Raw genomic sequence first — 25,871 nt, 5'->3', positions numbered from 1 at the left:
CAGGGGGAGTAATACTAACAATAATAAACTCCTTGATTCTCATTACTACATTTCTCTATCCACATGTGAGCTCTTATTTCAGGGATGAGGGCCACCATAGGCTGCCTAGAGGTCAACCAGTAGGCTATGATGGTGATGGATTGACCACATAAGTGCACTAACCGCATGTGTTGCCTTGAGGCAACGAAAAACTAAACAAATCAACATTTTGATTATATAAATGTTTTAAGCATGTGCATAACCTAATAGTTAAAAAGGGATATTCCCATTGGGCTTTTCTATAAAAGTATTTTCCACACCACATCCACAGACATGGTCAAACCCACTTCAGCCCCTTATTTCATGAGATGGGTCTGGTAAAAAATACATGTTTAATTTAAAAAGGGCAGTGTGAGGTCCAAAAGGGTAGTTTGTTGCCTGAGGGCAACACCATGCCACAGGTTTAATGTCCATCACTTACTTGTGTAATCCAAGCATACACATCAACATTCTTCTTGATAAAAAATAATTATGGAATATAACCAAATACATTAAACATACATACATAATTATAAAGTTAGATTTATTTGTTCATGAGGCATAACTTTAAGCAGACACGGAGACAAGACTGGCCAGTAGAACATTTGATCTACCAGCTCCAGCCAAATTCCCTTGAAACAAGGATGAAGTCACCTTGACATTGTATCAAATAAATACAAAGACTTAAAGTTATAGTAAAAAGATATAAAACTAAATTAATTAGGATCAAGAACTTGAGCAACATTAAAAATATTTTACTTTATTACAATAGCATAGCATCAACTTTTTTCCGTGTAACACAAATTGCACTTACTGTATGCTAACTGCAAAATGGCACTGCAGGTTTGTCAACACTAACTTTCCTCCTGGTTTAAAATGCATTTTAGGACGCAAAAGGTGTTTTTCATAATATTGTATTAAAACAATTGCAACAAAAACTCTCCTTCATGAATACACCTTAATGAATATTATTATCATTTCACCTTAACTTAAAAAAGCTGGTATATAAATAAATGTGCATTAATACTCTTTGTCAGTCAGTCAGTCAGTCGTAACAAGCAAACCTGAATCTTTCACTCAGCGAACAATGTAACAATTAGGCCATAGAGGCCTGTACAAAACCTGACACATCCTGGAGTTGTAGCTGGATGCTTGCAGGGTCATATAATAAAATAATATCTATAACCATATTGCTGTCATCATATTCCTCTGCAGAGGAAGAATTGTCTCTCTAGTTAAAATAACAATATTCTTTCCATGGAGAGCCAAGAAGGCACTACACAATCTAAGGCCAAAAGGTAAATTAACCAAGGCAAAAATTAAGCTTCTATTTTGGAAATTATTATTTCAAAAGTAATTTCCACATCTTTCTTGCAGGGACCTCATCACTCTGTGGGTCCATTGTTTACAGGCTCCAGGAATGGACCATATATCAGATATCTTTTCCCCAACTTCTTCATGAAAATAAATATAAATACACATAAGTTGCAGTACTTGGAAGTGTTGTTCTGAATCTGGTGGCTATACATGCACAATATGTAAAAATCTACTACCGCTTAAGATGAATGACAAAAAAAAGTTTATAAAACAAAAACAAAAAGTGCTCAGTCAGCGGGGGTAACAGGCAAAGACAGAGTAGTCAGAATATATAAACATCTGATTCAATAAACATAGTGGTGAAATGTTGTCAAAACACTGAGTGGATTACAGTGTGTACTGTACGTCCATACCGCAAGTCTTGATACGTTATACAGTACATGATACCTTATGCGGTTGCACTGCCGTACTGAACCTTCCAGGGTCATTTCAGAGGCGTTTGTGTGTTTGTACTCTGAAACAAAATCCCCTGTAGCGAATAACTGTTTCAGTTAGAAGAAGGTTCCCAAAATCCATGATGGAATACTGAAGAAATGTCCATGCGTGGCAACAGTGACATACACACTGAAGGATATCCCAAAGGACACCTGGCTTGAACACTTTTACTGCAAATAGAAAGTCAGAAATCACATATTTTAGAGGACAAAGATCAAATGTCACTTTCCACTGTGTTAGTAAAGTTGTAGTTTAGGATGAAACACCAATGTGTTAAGAAGCTGGCTGCACAACACAGAGACCTCACAGTAATGTTATATTAGCATGCAGATTGGTTTCAACGATCAGGGGAGGGAGGATTCCCTTAAAAACTATTTGCCCCCCCCAAGGTGCACAAACATTTATCCCACACGTGTATGAAAAATATAGTATATTCAAAAATACATTTTATGTTTTATTTCATGGTTTGATCATTTCAAGGACCCCCAGTTGCATTTGGCCATGTGACCATACCTGTTTGTTGACAAGGGTTCATTCTTACTCTGCTAATTCTGATCTTGTACTTGCAAGTCGCTCTGGAGAAGAGCATCAGCGAAATATCTAAATTGTCAATTGTAAATGTAATGGGCATTTTCATGTGACATTTAAATGGTTCTTTGGCCAGATAAAAATATAATAAAAGGGTTTATATTCTAAGACTTAAAGGGCCCTATCTTGCGTTACCCCTTATGCCTAAACTTTTTAACAAGTAAATAGTTAAGGATAATTCCTTTTAAGGATAAAGGATAAAGGATAATTAGTAAAGGATAGTTAGTATATTATAGTTAGATATTATAGTATAGCATAGTTAGATAGTGAAATAGTGAAAATAGCCAATCTACATCGACATTGTGAACTTGTAGATCGGCTATTTGAACTATTTAAAATGTTTTTCAAAACAGTTTAGGCATAAGGGGTAAGGCGGCGCTCAAGATAGGGGTAAGGCGGGCACACAAGATAGTAGAGTACCATCTCATTTTTAAACAAAAAATGCAAAACACCACATTTGATTATGGTGGGATATTCCTCCCCCCCTCGTTGTGCATTTTTGTGAGCTTGCAGATCTGCTATTGTTGGGTAGAATACGTATGCTGGGGTTCAAGTGGTTAGTTACCATGCAAATGCAAATATGGCAATAGCAACCACAGGGACCATTGTGCCAGAAAAGACGAGCGCATGCAAAGGTGATGGTGCATAAACATCAGGCCTCGAATGTCCCCGGAAATCTCTCTTGGAATGAAGCCTCTTTGGGCTCAAGGACTGCCCTGCAGGTGTCTGTGACTTACACGATGGTTGGCCGATGCTCCTTTGCCCTTCACTTTGCTCTTGCCTCCTACAGTGGCTGTGCCAGAGCTGCGGCGGGCCTGCTCGTGGTCAAACTCCAGGTCCTCCAGGCGCTGGGTCAAGGCCAGCTTCTGCTGGATGGCCATACGCAGCAAAGAGTTGAGCGTCTTCTTCTCATCCTCTGCAGCAACCAGCTGCCTCTGCATGTCATCCAACTGGCCCACGTACTCGTCACACCTGAGAAGTAGGAAGAGAAGAGAGGAGAACGAAAGACCATGTTAAAAAGGACCATACCGGTGTCAAAACATGTGATTGTCTACCTCAAAGATTTGGCCATATATTGTACATAAACATAGGCCAGATTCCTTTGAATTGCTTTATGTCACATTTGTTTACAATGCCTACATCATTAAAACGTTACCCAACTTAATTATTTAGTCAATGTTGGCCAAACGTAATTGTGTGGTTAATAAGTCATGGATGTTAGAATTGTATTGCTAAATCATCTTTTCTCCAGTTCTTCATGTTGACTTTTCAAACCAATCCAGCCTCATATATTATGTATCAAAATGAAACAATAGCATCCGTTTGACAAAAGTTTATTTCAATTTTATATGAAGTGCTGAAATGAATGGAATCCAGTGGCTTCCTCGAAAATCAAACAACAGTATGCTTTGGAAAATGGTCTGCAGTAATGTCAAGTGTGTCATATACAGTAACACAGTGGTTCTCAACATTTTCAGGCTGTGACCCCCGAAATTAATCATATTTGAACTGGGGACCCCCCCAAAATAATCATATTTGAACTGGGGACCCCCCACCCCGACAAGCAATTGGATTCATAGGAGTTGAGGCATTACATTTAGTTTGACTTTGTTCCACAGATAAATAGTGAAAATAGCTGATCTACAAGCTCACGTGCACTTGCAGGTCAGCTATTTTCAAAATTGTTGCCTCTTTCTTATATTATTTGACAATTTGGCCAATGTTTGACCAGTTTTTTATAGTGTATAGTTTGTTGAGTACTTTTGATGCAGTAATGGATTTCTTGACTTTTTAAGGTATTAAAAAGGTCTTAAGAGTTCTTAAATTGTCACTTCACTGTCATCTGGGGACCCCCAGGTTGAGAACCACTGATATAACGGAGGACGGACGCTGGCAAGTCCAGCTATGTTGCCATAATCAGAAATCGTTGACGCTTCAGAGGAAAGCACGTCTCAGCGTCTAAAAATATATTCCCTCTCTCCTCACATTGTTTGCATCTCTCCATGGATTCTTGGTTGGAGGAACTAAGACTCAAGGCTTAATAATATTATTAATAGATACCGAATTTATTTATCAATGACTAAGAAAGAGTAGACCTTTTCGGAGTTTAGTTTTTCTTTTTGTGTGGAATAACCATGTTAAACAATACATTAATCATGGAGATGATTTTTTTTCTTTTTTTACATATTTTAATCACTTAAAACCAATTTGATACAAATTTGCATGAGTGTCGCACAGCAAAAATAGCCAATCTACCAGCTCACAACGTGTCCCATTGGGATGTGTTGTGAGCTTGTAAATCATCATTTTTTTTAGATTTTGAAATGCCCAAAATAGGGATGCCAGGTTGAAAGCTGTTAAAACGAGTCTGGAGAGGATCTTTAAACGGACAGAGTAAACGTTCTACAATGATTATTTCCAGCAGGTGGTGCAAACTTTCTGGGATTGCTGCTCAAGTCAACTTTTTCCTCAATTCTCCAGCCGGCTTTTTTCCAGATGCTGGGATGAAGACTCTGCCAGAAGTCTCACTGCGCTCTAGTATTACATCAGACAACTCCCACAATGCAGTTTCACAAACTCAAATACACACACACACACACACACACACACACACACACACACAGACTGGTGCAGCTGACCGAGCTATTTTTAAGGGGCCAGTCTATTTTTGCTTTCAATAAAGAAATGATATGGAAGTTATAAGCGTTCTTAGCTCAAACATAATAGCAAAGACAAATTCATGGATTAAAGCAAAATAAAATCTTACGACTAAAGTGTTGTATGGCCTAGTCCTAATGTGGGATTTGTGAAACAGTGTGAAAGGAGCCCCCCACACTAGCACTGGTTCCTAAACAATTAACACAATATGTAAAAGTATGATGTTTTAGTGCCTAATATTGTTCCTGCTGTTCTACATACTGCCAACCAGGTAAAGAAATCACAGATTGAGGGTTTTGCTTTTGTATGAAATATCCCAGACCATTAGGGTTCTATGGAAGATGCTTCTGGACATTTTGCTAGTTTGACCACTTTAAATGCTCTAATCTTAAATTAACTCTTTGACTGCCAGAGTATTTTCATAAAGTACTCCCCCAGTGCCAGCGATTTTCGTGTTTTTTTGTTTTGTTATTTAATTTTCATATAGATTGTCTAGCTGCGGTTTTGAACACATACGATGGTTCCAACAGCAGAGAGCAGCAAATCGACACTTTCATCAGCTTGCTGACTCGCTGCCCCGCCCCAAACAGGCCCAAACAGTCAAATACCTCAAACCGGATGTGACGTGTTCTCAGATTCTCCGATTGGCGAAAATTACGATGTGATACACGACGGCGATGACTGTTCGTCACCCAGACTATAGATTATAGAAGTGGAGCTCTCCGTTCGTTTTTTATACCGTGTGAAAAACCGTGTGTTTCCCTATTCTGGCCGAAAATGACCGTGAAAATAAAAAGAAAACCGGAAACGGAATTTGCGTCATAAAACCGGATGTAGGTGTGGGTGAAGTAAGTGGAACTCGAAACATAGAGTGAAAAATTTGCAGAATAGCTCGATCAGAGAGATTAAACAATGAACACGCGTCTAACGTGTCGACAGCCAACTGGACAAACTAGCAATTGACGCGTTATCGAGTCAACCACAGTCAAAGAGTTAATAACCGAAAGTAGCCTATCTACACGTGCATTGAGAGCTTGTAGATAGGCTATTTTCGCTGCGCCACATGCTTCCACATGCTGCAACATGCTGGCTTCTAATGGAATCCAAATAACTGAAATCAGTTGTGGGGACTGAGAAATTATATAAATTGTGAAAAATGTATTAATCTGAAATTTGATATATCTCTGCTGTCCGGCAGGAACCAGCTAACTTTCAGGAAATGAAAAAAACTAAACAAAAATGGAGTTAGGAGGTTTTGTTCATCATTGATAAGAACAGCTAAATGGACCTCCAAGCTCACAATAGACCATATTCACACGGCGGCCATATTGGAATTTAACATTGAAAGTGCCACCCCGTTGCCGTGGAAACGGGGTGGCACTTCATTGACTTAATAGCAACATGGCCGCCGTGTGAATATGGTCTATGAGGTTGGAGGTCAAAAGTGGGTGGAGCCTGGAGTCAGCAAAACCAGCTAACTCCACCCCCTTTCCTGGAGTTAGCTGGTTTAGCAGAAAGTTTGAGGTTTCAATGGAGTTAGATGGCTTTGTCAGAAGCACTTTTTTATACTTTTCATTGGTTCAATTTTTTTTTTACCAACACACAGACGTAAGGGGTGTTCAATAGCACTGATTTATGGGAAAAAAATGCAAAAGCGGAAAAATTGAGTTAGCTGGTTCCTGCCGGACAGCAACGATATGTGATATATGTGTCAAAGGCATCTGTTTTTGTTGACCATCGCTTACCTTGTAGCAAACATGGCTCGGAGTGAGGAGAACGTGGCAGCATCTTCTTTCAACGCCTTCAGCTCATTGCGGAGCTTCATTATGGTCTCTGTCACCATGGCCTTCTCATTCTCATATTTGGCCTTCAGGTTGCCCAGCGCCACCTCCGCAGTCTGGAGGGCACAGGGGGGGTTACATGTGCTGTATGCTTATTCTTATACTTTAACTCCAGGTAATTCTTTTTCAGGACTGTCCATCATCATTCAAACATCAATCATCAACATTTCGTATCCGTGTTCACTTGAATATTATTTCAATATCGACACAACAGTGCTATAAAAGAAAGAAATCACAACCATCTCAAAACACAAAAATAAATTCCTATCGTTTTGCCGACCTGTTTGTTGGCCTTCAGCACGGTTCTGAGCGTGGCGATCTGCTCCCGCTTGGTGCTGAGCAGCGACTTCAGTTTGAGGATCTCCCCCATGAAGGCCTCCTTGTCCTTGTCAAACACGGTGTTGATCTCCAGAGTGGCCAGCCTCTGGCGCGACAGCGCCGTGGTGTGGTCCACGGCCTGCTGCAGGTGGCGAATCTGGTCCCGAATGATAGCCACCAGGTTATAGATGTTCATCGGCTCTGGACGGTGCTCCTGTGCTACGGCCAGGGTGGAGGTGGCGTTGACGGCCTTTGGCTTGTCAGGATCCGTCTCGGGGATCAGACCGTTAGTCAGAAGCACGGTTCCCCTTCCTAAACTGGCCTTGCCCGCCTTGTAATAGTCCAGCATGACGCGGTTGGGGGTCTCGTTGTTGCACATGCACACGTGGTTGTAGAGGTTGGCCAGCTCTTCGCTGAAAGCCACCAGCTCGTCTTGGGCCACGTTGAGGCTGCCGAGAGACTCTCCTGCAGCCTCGCTGACCAGACGGAGCTCTCTCTGCAGCCGGGCCACTTCGTCTTTGTCCCCTCGGCCGATCTTCTCAAGCGACGCCACTTTGTCGCTCAGCTCCCGGACGTCGCCCACCAGCCGGGCTCGCTCTTCCTCATACTGGCTCCGACACGCCTGGTACTCCGCCCTCAGGGTTTTCAGCTCTTGCCTGAGCTCGCCGGCTTCAGAGATGGCCACGGTGTATTTACACTGCAGGATCTCGGGGCCGTTGATGTCAAGCTCGTAGTAGTCTCCATCTCCGGCATCTCGGCTGTCCCTCTCTTTCTCACTGTCGAGGGAAGAGTGGCGCTCCTTGGTGGCCTGCAGTTTCCTCATGGCACTGAGGTTCTCTGTCAGCCTGTTGAGAACCTCCTGCTGCTCCGACAAAGAGCCATTGGCCCCCTCCAGCTGCTTTTGGGACTCCTGCAGGGAGGTAATGAGGGACACCTTGTCTCGCTCCATCTACAGAAATAGAAAGAGGTTTTGCGTATTGGTTATATGCACAATTTTCCAGGGGAGGAAGGGGGATTATGCAGAGTTTATGAGAGTTTCTTTGTCAGTTCATATTAAAACTTAGTTTAAAAGTGCAAGGTAAAAATGCAATCTGTTCCAACACTTTGTATGCCGAAGTAGAGCTTCTGCAACTTGGATTTGCTGATAAGATGGCTTCATTTCATTGTCACACAGCCAATATATGTGGCCATTCAGATGTATTCTGATAAAGTGGTGACAGCTCCTCTAAGAATTGAAAGTTAATGTGAAAATTCTTTCATAATGTATGTAACAAAAAATGATCTTCAAGCACAGTGATCCATTCCATTCTATTCAGTTACATATAATGCACATGATATTGATTGCCAACTCCTTTCTTTTTACTTTAAAGCAGCACTACACAACTTATATTGTTTACCTCAGTGATAAAGTCATTCCGCAGGTAGTGGGTTTTCATAAAAGGTCATAAAGAATTTGAACATCCATACCTGTACCAGCTGCTGCTTAAGTTTCTGGATCTCAGAGATGTTGAGTTCACTCAGCAGTTCATCCACCAGGCTGGGAGCTGGCTTGAAGTCGCCTCTCTTGTTCCCAGAGCTTCTGTTGTCATTTTCACCCTCAGAGGACTTGACCAAGCCATTCTCAAAGCCGCGGATCAGGTCATCGTTGTCAGGCTCGGCTATGGTGGTGGTGTCGTCGCCGAGCTTCAAGTTATCGATGGAAATGTTGAAGGAGCTATGGTAGAAGGAGTCTCCGATGGTCATGTAGTGGGAGAGCTCCTTGCGGAGGGCGGCCTTCTGTTCGCGCTCGGTCTTGATGGTCTCCAGGGCCTCGGTCAGCTGTCGCTCAGCGATCTCCCGCAGACGCACAGCTTCCTCCAGCTGGCTGTGGAGGCACTGGGAGTCCTCGGCCAGACGGCGGATCTCATGCTTCAGACACTCGAACTCCACCTGCACAGAACGACACCAGATGAGGACCCAAAACATATGTATTCAATTCAGAGAGGTACCGTATATCTCTATAAAAGCAGAGCACTACATACGGGTGCATAATATGCCTGGGAACTTCGAAACCTTGAGGGCAAAACGCTGAAACACAAATTTGTTCAAGATGTATTGTACTGAATACCTGTATTCATTTAATTCAAGTTGGAGCCAAAATGAAGGCTGGAGATCGATGACAATCTTTTAACATTTATATTAACAATGACCTTGCCCTTTGGTATAAGGTATTCATGCAAGCTATGCAATGACAGTTCATTCAAATCAATATGTAAAAGATCGGGTTATAAACTCCAAAACGACGCTTACAGTGTGATCCCAAGTGTCTAATCTAATCTATTTAGTCTAATTTCAAAACATCGCTTTATGTTGAAGAACATTTACTTTTGAATCCACTTCCAGTTCCAAACTGTGACATGCACGAGTGAATAACACGCCCGGGCATGCACATGGGGTTCAACAGGGGCTCATTCGCGTCGTTCATGCATGAGACAATTCAGCCCGGAAGTAGTTTAAAAAGTATATCTTCTTCTTCAATTGCTATATGCGGTAAATACTGTGAGCCGAAACAAGGGACTTTGGGTTACACTGTAAGCGTTGTTTTGGAATTCATAACCCGGATTTTTGCTATAGCTTTGCTGCGGTTAATCTAGGCCTCAATTGTCTTCAATTCATCAAGTATTGTCTTGGTTTAGAAAAAATGATAGAAAAAAGGCCTTTTTGAGTGAACTACTCTTTTGACACGGCAGCCGTGTTAATGGTCAAACATGTGGGCCACGTGCATTCTCAGAGCCTTTTTATTTTGATGACAAATCAATCGATTGTGTTCCGTCTTGGATCAATAGAACTAGTACACTTTAAGTTCCTATTTATCTGTATCACAATGAAAACAATACCATGAAATGTATTTTACATTAATTGTTTTAATATTAAATATTCATGTTATTTTATAATTAAATCTTAGTTTTTTGCCATTTATTTGGGGGCCCACTCGCAACATTCTTATGGTACAGGTTGGGAATTGCTGCTTTAAACACCTGTAGGCAACATAAAGAAATACCAAGCCATGTTGAACAATCAACAATGCCTGTCCCAGGTCATTGATCTCACCTGGTTCTGTTTCAGCACAGACACTTGTTTCTGGAGGGAGATGTTCTCCTCCTCCAGCTCACTGTAGTCCTGCAGCAGACGCGTCTCCCGCACCTTGTACTCTCTGATGTCATCACGCAGCTGAGTGCGCTGCAGCTCCGTCAGCTCTGTACTCTGTGCGAATCAGGACAAGAAACAAGGGAAGAAAGGAAGGCAAAACAGAAGTTACACGATGAAAGACTTCCGTGGGTGTGGGGGAAAGGAGGGGAACCCATAGCAGTTCCAAATGATTCTAACTGGCACGAAAAACACTATGTTCAGGATATGTCTGCATGCCTGCGTGTCATTTTGGATCATTTTAACAAAAGAAGGGTGTGAAAATTGTTTACTTCCAAGCGATTCACTTTTGAGAGGGCAAGCTGGTAATTCCAACTATACCTTTTATATTTTCCCAATAGAGGCATATATTATTTGATTTGTCTGAAAACATTATGTGTGAAAGAAACAAAATTCCCCTAACAATCCAAGCTACAGAGAGTCCACAGAGAGAGAACATGCTTTGTGTCACTCACAGAGGAGCGTTACATCATGTTTCCTGTTGGGCACACAGTGAATATAATGCTGATTGTCTCATTGCCCACTACAAGCACAGACCAACTATGCCCACCTACTGTACTACTACCAGAAGCGTAGTCAGTACTGGGCAACTCGGGCAGTGGCCCCGCCAATTGAGCCCTTGCCACGCCTAGCTGCTGAAAGACGGAGGCGGAAGCTCCTCCGACAACAATAGGTACATTGGCTGAATTGGCTGGCCCTCGCGTATCAATCAAAAACAGCCATTCGCACCTTTCACCAACTCTTACAAAAGCGGACGACTCGTGCGGAGTGTCAATAGTGTGAATTAACATAGAAATGACCCTAGCTGGATGCATATCAATGGTCCATTGTGTCACCTGTTAAGTACTGGCATAGGTGTATAGGCTACTGTCAGATGTCCTGAAGCAGTCCAAAGGGGAACGTTTGGATAATGGGTTCATGAATTAAATTACAGAGGTGACGTCTGCAAGGTAAATGTATATGACAACACTAAAGTGACCCCATTATGCAAGTTAATAGAATAACATTCTATATATACTATATTGTGGGTTACTAAATAGGCCTACATATTAAAGAGGTTATTTCAATCGGCGATCGCTCACGTGCGCGTGTATGCGCACGTGACGTAGCACTCCGTACACCACTGGACATATCGTCCAGTGGTGTACACCACTGGACATATCGTCCAGTGGTGTACACCACTGGACGGGGGAGGCACACCCCCCCGGGGAGGGGGGGTGTGCGCCTGATATTTTGCCCACCCTAAATGTAAATCCTGCCTATGCTACTGACTACTACCAATGAGAACCTGTTCTAAACTCACATGTACATAACAACTTAAGCCTGTTTTGTACTTTGATTGATTGATTGAATACTTAATTGCTTATATACAGTAATGCTAAAAGGATAACACAAAAAGCTCCGAGGGCTTCTTTCCATTGTGGACTTTAAGTTATACGATGGTGCCCCATGCCAAAATAGCCGATCTAAAAGCTTATAATATGTCGGGATGCGATGAGCTGTGAGTGCCGAAAATAGCCACTCTACAAGCTCACCACGAGTCGCATGTGAACTTGTAGATCTTCTATTTTTTTTGCACAGCATGCAAGGAAGTATAAATCTGGGTTTAGGGTTATTTTCATTAGCTTTACTAGCCTCTACTTCCTGAAGTTACTGCTGAGTCAATTAGAATTCATTCAGTAGTAATCGCTATCAAACATAAAATGAGGTATCACAGAAATAGTCTCACATTTGTGCATTGACTTCATGAGAACTAGTTCATGTTTGATTCAAGAAACAATTTTGCACATTTGTAAGACTTTCTGTCGGCTATCAGAAGCCTACAGAAAAGAAAATCATTTAAGATCAGCTGGATCATACTTCCCCATTTGTAAATAAACACCAGGGGCCAGTTGCACCACCTCACACTAAGTTCAAACTTAGCCTAGTTATAGCTTAAAAACATTCAATCCGGGAAAGTATCTGTCATTTTAGATTTCTTTGGCTATTCAAAAATAGCAGATCTACAAGCTCATAGCGCGGCACCGAGTGCCGCGCTATGAGCTTGTAGATCTGTTATTTTTTGAAAAATCGTGAAAGTGAGTGCACATCTTTGAATATATGTTTAAAAAATATATATATATATATTTAAAGATTTGCACAAATTTTCACATAATAAAAAAAAATAGCAGATCTACAAGCTCATAGCGCGGCACTCGGTGCCGCGCTATGAGCTTGTATATCTGCTATTTTTGAATAGCCAAAGAAATCTAAAAATGACACAGATACTTTCCCGGCTAAATGGGTTAAATGGCTTTTTAAAAGCCGTTTAAGCTATAACTAGGCTAAGTTTGAACTTAGTGTGAGGTGGTGCAACTGGCCCCAGTACAGTACGCCTTAAACAGAACGGGCTCAACTGTCAATAGACTGAACTCATTAGTGAGCAATCGATAGCATGTCCATGAAAACCTATTGTAATAAATGCTTCCAAATGCCCACCTCTCTCATCTCCAGGGCGACAGCGGTCAGGCGCTCATTCTCTGCTTGTGAGCTGGTGAGGGAGGCCCTGGCCTGTCTGAGCTCATTGTGCAGCTCCAGGACCTTCTGATGGTACAGGGCCTCCTTACTGGCAGACTCCAGCATCAGACTCTCCTCTCTGCTTTCCCCATCTGCTGCCACCTTCCTGTGGGTAGAGTGAGCTTGTCCAAAGGCCTGTGAAGAGCAGAGAGAGAATTAACATGAGAGCAGTGGTGTGTTCTACCGTGTTACGCTATATACGTAGTATGACGTGCTGAATGTTAAGAAAAAAAAGTGGTGTAAAGTAAGAAAAAAATAGTTTACACAAGTGCTGTACTTAAGTACAATTTTGAGGTATTTTTTACTTTACTGGAGTATTTCCAATTTGCATTACTTTTACTTCTACTCCACTACATCTCAGAGGCAAATATTGTACTTTTTACTCCACTACTTTGTAGATTTTTATTATTATTATTACAAAGCACATTAACCACTTCAGCCCTATATATATATTTCGGCCATTTGAAAATAGCAGATCTACAAGCTCACATTGTAGATCTGCTATTTTCAAAAGATTTTTTATACATTTTGAACTACTTTCTGTACTTTAAGTACATTTTGCTACCAATATTTTGTACTTTTGAATTCCGGATTTTTACTTGTGACAGAGTATTTCTACATTGCAGTATATTGATACTTTTACTTAAGTAAAACATGTGTGAGTACTTTTACCACCACTGCTGACCAGTTCATCCATTGACCACGCGCATGTCGTGCAGGGAATGATTATGATCGCATGCCCTCAGAAAAAAAATAGAACACACCACTGGATGAGAGCTACAATAGTATCCACTGTCAACAAGACCTCAGAGTTAAACTCGAATGGCTGCTGCATTGGACATGTTCACCATTCATTTGTTTTGGGAGACAGAGCATGTTATCCCATTTAAGTGCTGCAACATTTTGGTGGGTTTAACTGAGCATTAATTGTATTTTTCACAGCACACCCCATCTGAGAAGTAAATGTCTTTGTCCCAATCTAGTCTTTACTACAGCAGTGTTAATTTCGTCGACTAAAACTATGACGAAATGTTTTCAGCAACTACCTTTTTTCACTGACGAAAAAAAACTAAGCTATGATGACCAAAACATATTGACAATTTCGTCAACAACTAAAATGTTAGGGAGGGACTATTGGAGAAGAGATCCAGTAGAACTAAAAGACAAGTCATTTTATGTTTGGTTGCACTCGGGTGTTGCGCTCTGAAAATAGCAGATCTACAAGCACACGCTGCGACACGTTGTGACAGCTAAATAGCAGACTCAAAATCTCACACAGTCAGGACAGCACACTGACAGTTTAAACAGGGTGAATACACTAATCTAAGGTTCCCACAGCCAGCTGACCCCAGGCCTATAGAACATCCGTCCAAACATGCACTGGGACAATTTGCCAACCGATGATGTAATGCATTGAGTTCCCCCTGTTTAGAATGGTCTTAACCCATTAAAAACCGGGAAAGCATCCGTGTCATTTTAGATTTAAACCTCTTTAACCATATTTTATACTTTGGCTACTTAAAAATAGCAGATATACTACAAGCTCATAGCACGGCACAAAGTGACACTATGAGCTCGTAGATCTGCTATTTTTGAACAATCGTGAGCATTTCTTTGAAAATATATACATTTTAAAGCAAACATTTTAACTCAAATCTTTGCTTCTGACTGAGGGTCCCTGGAACAAAATATTTTCAGATGGGGGTCCACGGCCAAATACATATAATTTTGGGGGTCCTTGACATGAAAAAGTTTGAGAACCACTGATTTAGCCACATACGTTTTTTCAGAAAACTGTTAGGATTTACAAGACATTTGTAGAATTGGCCTCAGGCCTAAATGGGTTAAAATCTCACCATCGAGCTTGGGCTCTGCCAGTCCCTGCCCCCCCCCCCCCTTCTCTCTTTCTCTACATTTTGTATTCAAGTAGGCCAAATAAGCAGGTAAAACAACCGCAGTGGTCAGAGACAGTTGAGGTAGACTTCATACAGTGTTACTGCACTGTCATAATGCAATGTGGCTAAACGTGTCATTGTGAGCAGTGCTGCTTTGCTGCTGACACTGCACTGTGAACAGAGGAGAGTCAGAATCATGAGGTATCCAGAGAATGAGTTCCTCAGACACAGAGGAACAGTCGAGCACAATGACTCATTGGGAAAGAAACTGGATCAAGATTTTGTTCCATGACTGCAACCTCCCACGAACATACAACAGGGAATAGGCTATTAGTCGCAGACTCAAACAAACGGGGAGATACACTTAAATATTCCTTACCACCACTAAAATGAAATTCATTCAAAGTGAAATGTGAGCCCAATCTCTCATTCTAAGCTTAGCAGATAAGCTGCAGGTGTGTAACTGAAGATCATTCTGGTTATGCAGTAAGTCTAGACCAGTGGTTATCAAACAATGGTCCGGGGACCACCAGTGGTCCTTGAGGGGGTTCCAGGTGGTCCACAGCTAAATGATGGAGAGTTGGTAACCAAATGGACCCTTATCAATTAGATAACTCTTGATAGTGTAAAATGAAACCAAATGAAAACCATTTGGTTTCATTTTACGCCCTCAAGAGTTCAATTATTGTTAAACATCTGCATTACTTAATTAAAGAATTGTTATTTTGATCAACGTTTGCCAGTCATCTCTCCTATGGTACCAACATCAATACAGCATGGAATTGTGGACAAAATCTCATCCAAGGATAACAAAAATATTCTACGTTTTGGGGTCTGAGAGGCTGAATCTCATAAAATGGTGGTCCGTGGCTCAAATGCAGAATAAATAATGGACCTTGATATGAAAAGGGTTGAAAACCACTGGTCTAGAGTCTAGACTACCCGTCTAAATGGCTGCACTGGGAGTCAGACCAGTATCTAATATACAAAGCAGGACAGCTTCTGAATTCAAAAGGCACAGTTCCAGACACTGCCTCCTGGCAGATCTCTTGAGTACTGCCTTACTGTCCTGTAACCTGAATAACCTTGTTGATACTTTGTGTGTTGTGTTTTTTTTACTTCAAAATCAGCTACTTTCGGTAAGTGAGACGGTCATACAACAAAGCATAAATTAGGCTTTAATAGAGGTAATATTTCATATCATAAGCGGCTATGGACAGTGGACACTAGCAGAAGTCTTTTTCAAAAATGTTACTTTAAAAAAAAATATATACATTGTTGATAATTATGTGAAAGGGGCACTTCCCCCACGTTCAACCATATCTTCATATACTGTAACTGATCCTCACTAATGGCCATATAAGTCTCATTGGTGGTGGCCTATGGACAGTTAAGAAACCTGTCTACCAATGACATCATCGATGGTATAATAGAAGCTATTGTTATTGGGTTAATGAAAAAAGGTTTGAAATCTTGTTTGAAATGACCAAACCTGCCTAACGATGATATCACTGGTTTCTGAACTGTCCACAGCCCTCCTTTAAGACACAGAGTGTAGACAAAAATGGTGCCATCTTATAATGAGCATTAATGAGGACTAGTTGTATTGAATATTTAAGTGGTCCTTTAATTATCCAGTGCAATTCTATTAACATTATTCACAGAAATAACATTTTAAGCAATGCTCTTAAACAGTGAGTAAGAATGGTTATAAAGTGCTGGAAAAGTAAGTCAGGGTAAATGAACATGCCTAGAATGAAAGGCATGTACTGTACACAGACAGTGGAATCAGATGCAATGTTGGGTCAAGTGTCCATGACATTATGATGGATATTGGAATCTATGAGAGGGAGTAAAAAAAAGAAAAGAAGGTTGATATCGGCCTTCCCGTTTTCCAAACTATAAGAAGCGCTATCGCCCTTGAAAAATCCATATTGGTTTCCCTCTATTTAATAGTCAGGTGACTGTTAAATAGCTGGAAAGAAGCTGCAGCTGTTAGCTAGCAGACACAGCAGACCATCAGTCCCTGTGACTCTGTGACCTCTGTTCTGCATTGTAGGACAATGAAGACAGATCCTAACCTTAATTCATACTCTGTCAGTCACATGACGGCGAATCGTCTTTAGCTTGAAAATCTGTTCTTGTCCATGCGTGACACTGCCGGTGAGTTTAACCCATTAAAACCGGGAAAGCACCCGTGTCATTTTATATTTGAGCGAAAGATCATTATTTTATAATAAGACATAATACTAATTTATAAGAACACATTTTTAGAATCGGCCTCAGGTCTTAATTGGTTACACTGGGCTTCAAAATGCATCTTCAGGCATCCAGTCATGAACAGAGGGGAAACAGATGCAAACGATCCAGACTGACAGGGAGATTTGTGTACACTGCAAGTTAAATTAACACTCAGGATTACAGCCGACAGCAGTTAACGAGCTGAGGTTCACTCTCACCTTTTGATCAGGATAAGCCCCCCCCGACTTCAGCTTTACTGAGTCTAACCGACGACAACATTACAATATACCACCTTCTGTCAAGATGTAAACAAGATGTCTGACAAGAAATGCTGCATTGCAGAGAGTAGCAGGATATAAAATGAGACTATTACCAACTTGAAGCTGTGAATGGATTGTCATTGAGCCAATTATTGCCATAACTGAACGAAACAGCCATAATTTAGGTCAGTTCTGCACCGGACCATACAATATTGTTAGGCTGCAGTAGTTTTGCCTGTGACTACAACATTTTGAGATTTGATATAGATGTAGATGATGATAATCTCAATTGTGTTGCAGTCATTGACGTGGCCGACTAAGACCGTAAGTGCCTTAAACATGATCAGCTTATGGTTTTACAGCCACAGGTGTCTGAACCCATGTCTGGAGTCTAGACATACTCGTCTAGGCTACCTGTAGCAATAATATTCCATAACCTACCCAACACTCAATCCTATAATCCTATGTCCTTGCATTGTAAATAAGCCACCACATGCTGAGAATATACCTAATACCCTTTCATCATTAACTAGTTATTTCGATACCGATACCAGTATGGTAAAGCTGACGATACTGCCTATAAATGCTGGTATCGGTGACTATGCCAGTCTATGCCATTCTGATACCATGTCATTTATCACATTTCATTTACAGTAATATTTTTGAATGCTTCAGTTGATGTTGCACGACTGGGTTATACTCTTACTGTACCATTTACATTATTATCTTCCATTTGTACGCTCTCAGACTAGTTACAGACCTGTACGGGTCCATTTTGAAACCACCTCAAGGAACCCCCAGATGGTCCCTGGACCTCACTTTGAGAACCACTGCCTTAGATTTGTTTAACCCATTAAGACCTGGAACTGTGTCATTTTTAGATTTGAGCTAAAAAGCATTATTTTACACTTTGGGCTATTCAAAAATAGCAGATATACAAGCTCATAGCGCGGCACCGAGTGCCGCGCTACGAGCTTGTAGATCTGCTATTTTTGAAAAATTTTGAAAATGTGTGCAAATCTTTGCTTCTGGGGGTCCCTGGAACAAAATATTTTGATGGGGGTCCGCGGCCAAATACATATAATTTTGGGGGTCCTTGACATGAAAAAGATTGAGCACCACTGATATAGAAACATAGGTTTTTCAGAATACTGTTGAGATTTAGGAGACATGTAGAATCGGCTTCAGGTATGGTTTAAATTACACACTGGTGTCGGATCGGTACTCTGTATCGACCAATACGCAAGTTAACGGAATCGGTAAGGAAAACAAATCGTTATCGGTACAATCTCTAATCATTACATGACACTGTAATGACCGAGAGTCATTTCAATATGTAGCCCAACAGCTGTAAAAACGAATTCTGTTTAATTACAGCATGTCTTTCAGTGTGATTTATATGAAGTGGGGTCATGATCTAGGGTGGATGGTGGGTCACCTGGTGGGAGTGCACACCACATAAATAAGGCTATAGATCTTCCCACAGCCGGTCTGGCTTTGAATCCAACCCCAAGCTCTTGGCTGCATGTCATCCCCTCTCTATCCTGCCTTCTCAGTCTCTCTCTCACTGTCACTATCTAAAATAAATAAGTCTTTTTTTTTTTTACAGATGTCTAGTTTAACTCTGCAGTAACATGCTGAGTGTTCATTTAACTCTGAAAATAAAAATTAGTAAAAAGTAAATTAACTGTTCATTTAGCACACAGGGTTTTGTGGTGTAGTAGTAGGCCTCTGACCTTTTTATGGTTTTCATGGTCCTTTTTATGGAGTGGTAAAGGAACTTCAAATCTAAAATCAATTTTTCCATTGTACTTAAATGTTTTAACCCTGAAGGCTGCTGTCATAGAGCCTATCCATCACCATCATGGGGTATGTGGGGCATAAATAATAAATGAAAAGATCAGTATAAATGATGTGGCTGATACAGTGCAACGTGTGAAAAAGGTCTAACGTGTTTTGCTCACAAATTGAAAAACATATGCAGTCGTGGTTATTGTCAGTCTTCTTAACAAAACTGCTTTGCTGCTGTACTCTCACAGTTACAGGGCCACATAGGCTGCTATGCAGCAAAACCTACTGGAAGGGAAGCTAAACCTATCTGCCAGACAGACAGGCTGTGGAGGTGATCTGACAGGCCAGAAGCAACAGACATACCAGGTGCCAGTCTGGACAAGTCAATGAGAGGAAGCCTAGGGATGTCATTTCTTTAAATGCATTTTTGCACACACAACCAAAAGATTATTATCATGGTATCCGATGACTGCCAATTGGCCTAAATAAAACCTAAATTGCAGCCCCCAGTGGTGGTGTCCCATTCCTAACAAACTAATGGTTCATTTGCGGTATTTGTGTTGAAATTATGGTATAGGCCCTACATGCTTTTGATATAGAAGTTATAAATCTAATGTGTGAATAGCGTTGCATATTTTTGCTAGCCTTGGATCAAGATGTATTTAATGAGTTTAATCCATTTTGACAGTGAAAGTCAGACTCCATCAAATCCATCTATGATAGTCTTGACCCAAGGCTAATATTTTGCCAGCTTTGGCCGAGTGTCAGGCAGTGGTGGGGGAAAAGTACTCAGATGTTTTACTTAAGTACCAAAAGTAAAAGTACTCATTATGCAGAATGTCCCATTCCACGAGTTTTCAAATGTATAAAATGTATACAAATCTTTTGAAAATAGCAGATCTAAGCTCACAATGTGAGCTTGTAGATCGGCTATTTTCAAATGGCCTGGCTGAAGTGGGTAATGTATGTTTTGTAATCAAAATCTACAAAGTAACTAAAGTTTTCAAATAATTGTAGTGGAGTAAAACCACAATATTTGCCTCTGAGATGTAGTGGAGTAGAAGTAAAAGCACTGAAAATTGGAAGTAAGTAAGTCAAGTACTCCAGTAAAGTAAAAATTTAAGTACAGTACTTGAGTAAATGTACTTGTTACTTCCCACCTCTGGTGTCAAGTCAGCTCTGACGGTTATCTTTTGTTCTGGTGGTGGGTTGACTTTCAAAGAGACTGGTAATAAATCTAAATAAAAGGATAAAACACACATTTTCTAGTAGTCTTAGTTAAGAGTGACCTCCACGCTATTATGTACCTCCTTCAGCTGGTGCAGCTCCTGTCGAACGGTCTCGTGTTCGCTCTCCAGCTCGTCGAATCTCTGCTTGAGCTGTTGTTTCTCCTCCAGCACCGCCAGCCCGTACTCCGCCGCCTGGATCTTTTCGTGGCTCGTCTCCCGCAGATCCCGAGACAGGCGCTCGATCTCCGATCGCATCCATTGCGGCCCGGCCTCTGTCACCAGCGTCGCCTCGGGATATTCCTGGTCCTCCATAGACATCTTAAGGGACTTGGGGGGGTTAGTGTTACGGCCTGTTGTGTCGTCCCGGACCGGGGTCCAGATGATCCAGCGACCACAACACAGCGATAACGGGACCCAGCCCTAGAGGCTAGAGAAGCAGTGCAGAAAAATCCGCCAGAAAAAAAGTCAGTGCCTTCTGTGTTTCAACTCCATGACTGTGACTTTTTGCACTGAGACCCCCTTCCTTCGTCTACCTTCTTCTGCCCGAGAGATCATCAAAGTCCAGTTCGGAGAATAATACTTTTATTTAACATTCTCGATTATTTTTTGCGGTCGCTGAGATTATTTTTGGACTGAAGGGGAACTATACGCTGAGATCACCGCTTGGAAATAGGCAGGCTGACTGGCTAAGGCCAGTGTTGCCAGGTTTTGAGGGAGAAACAAGCAACCATGTCTATGAAAACAAGCCGAAAATAAGCGACTATTAGGCCACATGAGCGCTTTAAACCGGCTATTTTCAGAAAAATCTTGTAAGAAAATGTAAAAATTTTTGAATATTTTTGATTTTTTTTAAATCACACAAATGTTGTATCGGGGTCCCTGGCATAACACATTTTCATATACATATTACATATTAATTTGGGGGTCTTTGACTTGAAAATGTTTGAGAACCACTGGTTTAAACAACCCCAAAATAAGCCCACAATAATAAGCAACTACACTAGAAACAAGCCCAAAAAAACGTGACCAGCGCAACTACCAATATTTACAAGCAACTTTACAGGAAGACAAGCCCAAAGTCGCTTATAACAAGCAGACTTGGCAACACTGTCGTAGGCTACATTGCATGCGGTTCAAATCCCGAATGCGAGGGAGTGGAAATGTAGTTTTCGGTACTGCGACGTTATTACGAAGAATGCGTAAATGTTTTACCATATTGACTTCAACTACCAGAATGCTTTGCTTGCGCGCCTGTAGTGGCCAGAGACACTTTGAACGAATTGTCGACACAACACTGCCATCTAGGGACTATGTAGCGATGCTACGATTCCAACCAAAACTCAAATAAAATAATAAAATAAAAATATAGTAAAAAAAATGAACGTGTAAAATGTGTAGAAAATGGATAGATACACAACGGCTCTGAAGCATTTCACCAAGCGTCAGACTTTCTCAGTTCCAAAATAATAGCAATTATGCTGGTTTAAGATACTTTAACATATCTGACAGAATTAAAAATGTCACACATCTTTTTCTTTCGTTCTTCCAGATATATTATAAATGGCTGGAAGAAATAAAGATACGTGTGCATGTGTGGTTAAAGCAGTAGGGGGTATGAGTGAGCAGGAATGTACTGTACTGTATAACATTTGTGTGTAGTGTAAATATTAGTGGCATATCGCATGCAGGGGAATTTGGTGCACTGTAGAGACAGGTGCAATTAATTAGTCGTCAGTTCCCTTCTTATCTCCCAGTTGTTGGTGCTGTCTCTCAGGGCTTAGATTTCATCTGAATGAGTTTCACTAGAATAGTAGTAGCAAGTCATAAATAAGCTGGGTTAATATTTACATTGTCAACGTCATTCTGTGTTTTATATCTTTAGGGACATTCCTGACCTGATGTCACTCATGGTTGCTGTGACAGAGTGGCCAGACTGGTTCAGGAAGTCTGCTGTATCCTAGTCATACCCTGAGCCATACCGACAACCTACCTACTGAATGGTTCGTATTATTCATTTATTTTTCTTTCTTTCTTTCTTTTTTCTTTCTAATGGGTTTCTTGTTAGACTTTAACTGTTTGTCAGGTTCTTTCTTTCATTCTATCTAATTTACGTTTAAAAATAAACCTGGGGGAAGTTCAGGTGTCATCATAGCAGCAACAACAGTGTACTTCAACTCAACTTCAGTTTTATTGTCACATCACAAGTTTAAATGTGTAAAAGAGTGGGTGAAATTATTTTTGTGCAAGCAACATTAATAGGCTAGTTAGAATAGAAGTAAAACATATCAAATGTAAAAACATTAAATATACACAACACTTTATTATAGGACTTTAGAGGACTTTATAAGACAAATAAAATACATATCAATAGCAGCATTGTAATCTGTATTGGAATGAGTATCTACAATTCAAATTTTAGGCTCCTGTATTTATGAGTCAAACTATTTATGTTACTCTGGTGGTGTATTACCAAGATATAACAGGATTGTATTATTTTTCAGGACTATGGGCAATCGCATTCAAGAATTCTATCAGCACTGTATGTTTGTACTTATAATTGCCTGAACTGAAAGTGAAAGTTTATTTCCAAAAACATTAAGGAAATGGCACCTACAAATCTACTTAACATGCATGTTATTTTTTCCTTCTATTTACAGACAAGTTTTACCATTTTTTTGCTGTCTGTTTTGGACTGGGGTCTGGAATGGCACTTTATAGGCCCTATCGTTGTGAGTATTCATTAATGAGCTACTATAATATAACTCCTGTTATTGGTTTGGTATATTGGAAGGAAGGTTATGTGGTGGACTTGTTCAGAGACAGTGTTATGTTGTATTTCTAGCACTTGTGTTTCCTGCATTCGCCTCCGTGTTCTTCATTTTAATATTTGAGTTGGTTGGCATAGTGTCTGGTAAGATGCACTTCACCTTAACACTTTTAACAAGTGACACTCCGTTATCTGTCTGTATTAGTAGAACTCTCCTTCCTTACTCTGAATTCCATATGTTCTGTATAGTTATTATGTATATATTTACAGTATGTATTATATATATGATATGTATATGTATACTGTATACTATTATGTACAGTACTGTAGATACATAACACAAAAAGTTGCCTTTCCCACAAATCCATGTTCCTTACAAAGGTGGCACCATTACACCAGAGAAATAATCTACCAAACACAAATTTCCAAACTTTGTGTGTGTGTGTGATATATGTACTGTGTATACTTTTTCTCAGGTCTGCCAGCACATACCATGAAATGTAATGGCCAGCCATATGATAGAAGAGGTAAAGTTTATAATAATTAATAATTGTTCTTACAATATAGCTTTGATTAATTCCAGCACTAAGAAGATCAGCGTAGCTTACATGTAGCTAACATTACTTTCCATCCATCTCCAGATGCGTACTGGGGATTATGTGCTGCTTTATTTGTAGCCGTTATAAACTTGAACTCATATCATGGTAAAGTCTTGTGGTGTTTAATGATACAGTATATTTAATATGAGAATTATACGTGAATAGTTTTAGTGTGGTAAAGCTGATATATTTTACTTGCAGTTTACACACTGTCTTATGGGATTGGGATCATGGTTTTTGCTTCTCGAGGAGCAAAACGGAAATACTCCTCTCTGTGGTAGGTAGCTCACAATAACGTCACATAACAACATACTGTAACACCATTGTAATTTCATACATTCAGGATAGATTGAGGTCAAAGTTGGTGAATTTCATGGGAGCTAAGTACTTAAGTGCATTATTGAAATTATATCATTCATAATGTATTTCTTTCTCTTTTTAAACAGGGAGGTGAGAGAGATGTACTAAGAGAGCCAAATGGTGGTAGAGTGAACATGCTTTCACCAAGCAGACCTTTGTTTGAAGGACTGAACTGTAGACATTTAGGGATGCTAAATTCTAACTGGATTTTGGAGTAACAATGGAGACTGATCAATGTCATTCACTTTCATGAACAAATCTTGGCAGTTTTTGCACTGGAACTTTCTAGAGAAGCTACCTCAAACATAAAAAATCACACCCTGTGTGAAGTGGGCGGTGTCTTGCTAGCTAATCACAATACTGAATGGAGTCAACCAATCATGTACAAAAGATAAATACATTTATTGAAACACTCTTTATGATGGACGAAACCATAACTTGAAAAAAACCAATTTATGGTTTTTTTCAAGTTATGGGTTCTTATATAGGGCTATGCACATGTGTCATGTGACACTGGCCAATCACAGTCCTGAATAGACTGTGATTGGCCAATCACAGCGCTGGATAATTGTACATATTTCCTGGGCCCAGATCACAGCGCAGGAAAATGTACATTTTTCCAAATCTCACTTATAGGGGCGGTTTCACCGCCCAAAAATAATGATTTGAGAAAAGAAATGTATACTTTATGGTAATGCATGCTGTAATTTATTGATATTTATGTAAATTATTTAGACAGTCTGTTTCAATGAAACGTTCAAATCATTGATACCTTTATAATGCCCAACCTACACAGTACAGTATAAACATCCTACTGTGGAAAACAAGACCAATCACTCATGAACTATTCAACTCAAATGCAGAGGACTTTATTCGATGAAATTAAGGTACATACAAATGTTCAAATAACAAACAAAGTGTTTTGGGGTTTACTATCCGGATGTAACTGTACCAACATCTTCATGGCCACAATAAAGCAAATTTTTCATCAGCACCAGCAATCTTTGTATCCTTACTTCATAACCTTATCCTTACTCTATAGTCTATACCCTTATGTTGTTGTCCACACAAAGACATATTTGCAGATGATATTTGGGAAAATGTTAGCACCTTCTGCTATTTCAACGCCGTCAAGTAATTTTCTAATGTGCATCGTGGTTTTAGGAATGATGGGTTAAACTTAAGTGGATGTCTGTGTGACTATGTATGGCCTACCTACACTGGTTTATTTTTTTTTCTCCATAACTGACTTCTACTAACATGAAATCTATTTAAATCTATCACAGATTGTTGTCATGATAAACACACCTATTACTATATGCCCCACCCAGTAAGAACTACATCAGAATAATATAAAAGTATTAAAATAGATTGTCGTAAGTTGCATTCGGTTGGACATATCAAAGAACATTTCAAAAACACATGAGTGCATCACTTAATACTTTTGTTGAGTCAGGAGGACATGTAAGAAACTATTGTATGAGGATGAGTGTCCACTGTAAACTGCCAGCCATGTTTCTTGGCATAATCCTAGCAGAAGGTGATGTTGTGGCATTGCAGGGATTAGGGTGGCGGATATGGGTTTGTATCTTGTGACAGATGCATGAAAGAAAAAATGTGGAACTTTACTTCAAAATGTACGGCACAAACTCACATTACTTTATTTAACACACAAGGGGATTCACAGTGAAGGGAGTCAAGGTGTCATATTCACCTTGAAAACATACTGTTTCTTTTTAACAGTTGGGTGAG

At 40.3% G+C, this 25,871-nt stretch overlaps 2 protein-coding genes across 8 annotated transcripts; one reads left to right on the top strand and one right to left on the bottom strand.

Moving 5' to 3' along the window:
- Positions 1–757: 757 nt before the first annotated feature.
- On the bottom strand, positions 758–21,083 carry LOC308082577 (protein bicaudal D homolog 2-like). 2 transcript variants are annotated; one of them, XM_080424402.1, is made up of 8 exons: positions 20,472–21,083; positions 12,900–13,112; positions 10,326–10,478; positions 8,703–9,164; positions 7,198–8,184; positions 6,822–6,973; positions 3,156–3,390; positions 758–2,000 (listed from the first exon to the last, which is right to left on the bottom strand). In XM_080424402.1, exons 1-8 carry the CDS (start codon positions 20,709–20,711, stop codon positions 1,998–2,000), a joined length of 2,445 nt encoding a protein of 814 aa, XP_080280528.1. In that variant the 5' UTR covers positions 20,712–21,083; the 3' UTR covers positions 758–1,997. The 2 variants fall into 2 exon arrangements, with proteins under 2 accessions (XP_080280528.1, XP_080280527.1); XM_080424401.1 differs by having other exon boundaries at positions 758–3,390.
- Positions 21,084–22,133: 1,050 nt separating this feature from the next.
- LOC308081640 (uncharacterized protein) lies at positions 22,134–25,858 on the top strand. Of its 6 annotated transcripts, XM_080423206.1 has the most exons (8): positions 22,134–22,393; positions 22,895–22,932; positions 23,051–23,122; positions 23,236–23,304; positions 23,637–23,687; positions 23,802–23,864; positions 23,961–24,036; positions 24,206–25,854. In XM_080423206.1, the coding sequence occupies exons 2-8, from the start codon at positions 22,899–22,901 to the stop codon at positions 24,225–24,227; spliced, it is 387 nt and encodes a 128-aa protein (XP_080279332.1). In that variant the 5' UTR covers positions 22,134–22,393; positions 22,895–22,898; the 3' UTR covers positions 24,228–25,854. The 6 variants fall into 6 exon arrangements, 3 of the variants coding, with proteins under 3 accessions (XP_080279332.1, XP_080279333.1, XP_080279334.1); XR_013932885.1 differs by lacking the exon at positions 23,236–23,304 and having other exon boundaries at positions 24,206–24,344; XR_013932886.1 differs by lacking the exon at positions 23,802–23,864 and having other exon boundaries at positions 24,206–24,344.
- The last annotated feature ends 13 nt before the right edge of the window (positions 25,859–25,871 follow it).

The sequence above is a fragment of the Gymnoscopelus braueri genome (genome assembly GCF_963280865.1).
Source record: "Gymnoscopelus braueri genome assembly, chromosome: 3".
Taxonomy (NCBI): domain Eukaryota; kingdom Metazoa; phylum Chordata; class Actinopteri; order Myctophiformes; family Myctophidae; genus Gymnoscopelus; species Gymnoscopelus braueri.
The sequence above is the reverse complement of the archived record's forward strand: the minus strand, read 5'-3'. Positions and strand labels throughout refer to the sequence as shown.